General features: G+C 48.8%; 1 protein-coding gene across 1 annotated transcript in view; it reads left to right on the top strand.

Moving 5' to 3' along the window:
* Positions 1 to 3,788, top strand: part of Cass4 (Cas scaffold protein family member 4) — a 21,295-nt gene extending 17,507 nt beyond the window's left edge. Inside the window, exon 7 of the mRNA XM_008842801.2 lies at positions 2,835 to 3,788. Coding sequence (XP_008841023.1) covers positions 2,835 to 3,245 — 411 coding nt within the window. The 3' untranslated portion in view covers positions 3,246 to 3,788. The remainder of the gene's footprint in view (positions 1 to 2,834) is intronic.
* The last annotated feature ends 307 nt before the right edge of the window (positions 3,789 to 4,095 follow it).

The raw sequence follows: 4,095 nt of genomic DNA, 5'->3' as shown, positions 1-4,095 counted from the left end.
TCTGAGGGAGTGTGGGTGTGGTGTGTGTGTGTGTGTGTGTGTGTGTGTGTGTGTGTGTGTGTGTGTGTGTGTGTGTGCGCGCGCGCGCATGCCAGAGGACAAGAGGACAGGCTTGGGTGTCATTCCTCAAGCACCATCCACCTCTTTTTTTGAGGCAGGATCTCTCACTGGCCTGGAAGTTGACACGTAGGCTAGGCCCCGGGGATCTGTCTTCCTCTACCTCCCCAGCACTGAGATAACAAGTGTGTACTGTCTTCCTCTACCTCCCCAGCACTGAGATCACAAGTGTGTACCACCACACCCAGTTTTTCACTTGGGTTTTGGCAATGGAGCCCTCATGTTTGCAAAACAAGCACTTTACTGGCTGAGCCATCTCCCCAGCTCTTTTCTTGTGTATATATGTGTGCATGTGTTCGTTGAGGATGGGGGGACAACATGTACCAGTGCATATGCATGGTGCAAAGGAGGGCGTGTGTCAGTACATGGGCACCTTGAGGCCAGAAATCAGGTATCTCTATTGTGCTCCATCTTATTTTCAAATTTCTAATTTTTAATTATGTATATGTAAGTGTGGGTATCTGCATCGGAGTACAGGTGCCTGAAGAGGCCAGAGGCATTGGATCCTCTGGAACTAGAGTCCCAGGAAGGCGTGAGTCACCTGACATGGGTGCTGGGATCCAAATTAGGGTCGGGTAAAAGAGAGTTTTAACTGTTAACTGCTGAGCCATCTCTCCAGCCCCTCCATCTTTTTATTTTTTTGAGGGAGGATCTCTCACTGAACCTGAAGCTCAGTGTTTTGACTGGCTGAGCAGCACAGGCCTGGGATCTGCCTGTCTATACCCCCTCAACCAATGCTGGGGTTACAGGCATGTGATGCTGCACCTAGCTTTTGACGTGGGTGCCAGGGATCTAAACTCAGGTCCTCATGCTTGCACAGCAAGCACTTTACCCACTGACCCCTCCCCAGCCCCATTTACTTTAATTTTTATTTTATATTATTTTATTTTTGACAGTATTTAGCTTGGGCTAATCTGGAACTCACTAAGTAGTACAAGTTTTCTCGAACTTGGGGTAGTCCCCTGCCTCAGCCTGCTTTTTATTTTTTTATTTTTAGCTACTGGTTGAGTCATTAGAGGTTTTTCTTTGATTCAAAAGAGGAATAGCATTGCTCCTGGTTGTGCTGACCAGCCTGCAGTCTGGCAACGCTTAGAAATAGTGAATATGGGGGCTGGAGAGGTGGCTCAGCGGTTAAGAACACCAGTTTTTCTTGCAGAAGACCCGGGTTCGAATCCCAGCACCCACATGGCAGCTGACAACTGTCCATAACTCCAGTCCCAGGGGATCTGAGAGCCTCTTCTGACCTCCATGGGCATTGCATGACACAGGTGCACCTACCTACATGCAGGCAATACACTCACACACATAAAATAAAAAATATAAAATTTAAAAAAAAGAAATGGTGAATTTGAGGGCTGGAGAGATGACTCCACGGTTAAGAGCACTGGCTGCTCTCATAGAGGACTTCAGTTCAATTCCCAGCACCCACATGGCAGCTAACAACCATCCGTAACTCCAGTTCTGTGGGAATCTGACGCCCTCTTCTGACCTCTATAGGCATTGCATGACATAGGTGCACTCATATACATGCAGGCAGTACACTCATACCTGGGCATGATGGTAAGCTCCCAATACTGGGGAAGGCACTTCTGTCCTGGAGAGTGCTCCTCAGGCTGTGACAAGTCAGGGCCACAGTGCACTCCCTGTGGGAAACATTTGCCTTTTCCTCTCTTGAGTAGTGGAACCCTGGGGGTCCAGCATAGAGCCTGAGCCTCTTAGTGTCAGAGAAAGGGTCCAGGGGCCCTGCAGGCTGGTCGAGGCTCATCATGGCAGTCAATGGCCATCACATCCCCAGAGGATGCTCTCTCCTTTCTTCCCTCCTTCCCTTCCTACCTCTCTCTCTCCCCACCACACTCACACCACACCCACACCCACCACACCACACACACACACACATACATACACACATACCACACACACCATATACACACACCACACATACACATACAGAGCACACCACTACACACACACCACACACCACACATACACCACATGCACATACTATACACACACCAAACCATACGCCACATACACATACAGCCTACATGTGTACCCCCCCACACACACACCAAACCTTTTCTTTTCTTGGTCGATTGGGGTTTGCTTATTTGTTTGCTTGCTTAGAGACTGGGTCTCAGCACGTAGCCTTGGACTGGCAGTCTTCCTGCCTTGGCTCCATCTCAGGGTTAGGCTGGCATGGTCCATTAGTCATTATCAATGTGTTCCTTAGAATGGATTTCTCATGGCTTACGGAGTAGGGGAGATAAAATCATACACATGTATGAATTGCAATCTGTAGTCAAAAGCATACACAGTATCATATGTGACAGTGCTCTGTGACATTCACATCCATTTGTTGGACAGACACTGTAGCTCTGGGTCTCCCTAACAAAACTGCTTTTTCTTTTTCTTTTTTCAAACTGTATTTATTTCTTACGTGTATGAGTGTTATGCCTGCACGTATATAAGTACACCTATGTCATGCCATGCCCAAGAAGGCCAGAAGAGGGCACCAGATCCCCTGAAACTGGAGTTACAGATGGTTGTTAGCGGCCATGTGGGTGCTGTGATTCAAACCCAGGTCTTCTGCAAGAACAGCTGCTGAGCCCAAACTCTTATCAAAGCTCTTGCAAACTGAGCAAAACCTGGAAAGGGAAGGAAACCACGGCCTGCTAATCCTTCTTGCCCTTACCTGTTTTCTTCTTCCTCCCCTCCAGAGTCCCAGCTCTCTTACCTCCCCACCTCCCAATCAGCAGAACCCACAGAGGAAGATCCACCTGTCTGAGCACTGCCGGCTCTATTTCGGGGCGCTCTTCAAAGCCATTGGCGTCTTTGCCAGCAGCCTCAGCGATAGCCAGCCCCCAGAGGTCTTCATCACTCGGAGCAAACTGGTGATCACGGTGGGGCAGAAGCTGGTGGACACTCTGTGCAAGGAGACCCAGGATAAGGATGAGCGCAACGAGATACTGCACAGCAGCAGCCATCTGTGTGGACTGCTCAAGGACCTGGCACTGGCCACCAAGAATGCAGTGATCGAGTACCCAAGCCCTGCGGCCCTGGGCCACCTCCAGGCAGAGGTGGAGAAGCTCCAGTACCACACGCGGGAGTTCAGAGGGATGTTGGAGTGAAGCCTTCCTACTTCCTCCCGTAGAGGTTCACTCCTGGCTAGCTTCCCACCACAGAGGCCCCTCTGCCACGCGGAAAGCCATCCAGGGCAGACACACAGCCCAGAGCTGGCATTACCAAGTGGCTAAGCCACCACAGGACTTACCCCATGCAATTCAAAAAGAGAGGCAGGTGTTGAGTCAGGACCTCGTGAAGTTGAGCACGCCGTGCCAGGTGCACAGAGTCAATGGTGTGAGGGGACATGTAGAAGTCCTGTACTATATTGGTCAACTGTATGTGTGGTTTACAGTCATTCAACACTTACTTATTGGGCAGCTACAATCAAGTTATAAGGACTGGAGCAAAAGCAATGAATTAGAGGCCCTGTCCTCACAGAGTCACAGTCTAGTTGGGGAGACAGAGGGTCAAAGAAACACACCCACAGTCTATCAGCTGATAGCCAAGAAAGAGAGCTGAGGAAGGAAAGAGCTTATTTTCAAAGGCTAAGTTCTGTGGCATTCATCGGAAAAAAATAATGATTCACTGGGTGTAACAGCATGTACCTGTAATCCCAACACTCAAGAGGCAGGAGCAGGTGAATCTCTGTGAGTGCAAGGCCAGCCTGGTCTACATAGCAAGTTCCAGACCAGCTGGAGCTCTGTAGTGAGACCTTGTCTCAAAAAAAGAAAAGAAAACGTAACAAGAGTGTGCTTTTTATCAGTTTGGATTGAATTAATTCTGGGGAGACTGACACAAATTATATATTTGAGTCTTCTACAAAAATACATATTAGTGTGTGTGTGTGTGTGTGTGTGTGTGTGCATATATGTGTATGTTGCTAGAGATTAAACCTAGGGCTTCACATATGCTAAG

The sequence above is a fragment of the Nannospalax galili genome, unplaced genomic scaffold (genome assembly GCF_000622305.1).
Source record: "Nannospalax galili isolate Female #2095 unplaced genomic scaffold, S.galili_v1.0 scaffold231, whole genome shotgun sequence".
Classification (NCBI taxonomy): Eukaryota; Metazoa; Chordata; class Mammalia; order Rodentia; family Spalacidae; genus Nannospalax; species Nannospalax galili.
The sequence above is the reverse complement of the archived record's forward strand: the minus strand, read 5'-3'. Positions and strand labels throughout refer to the sequence as shown.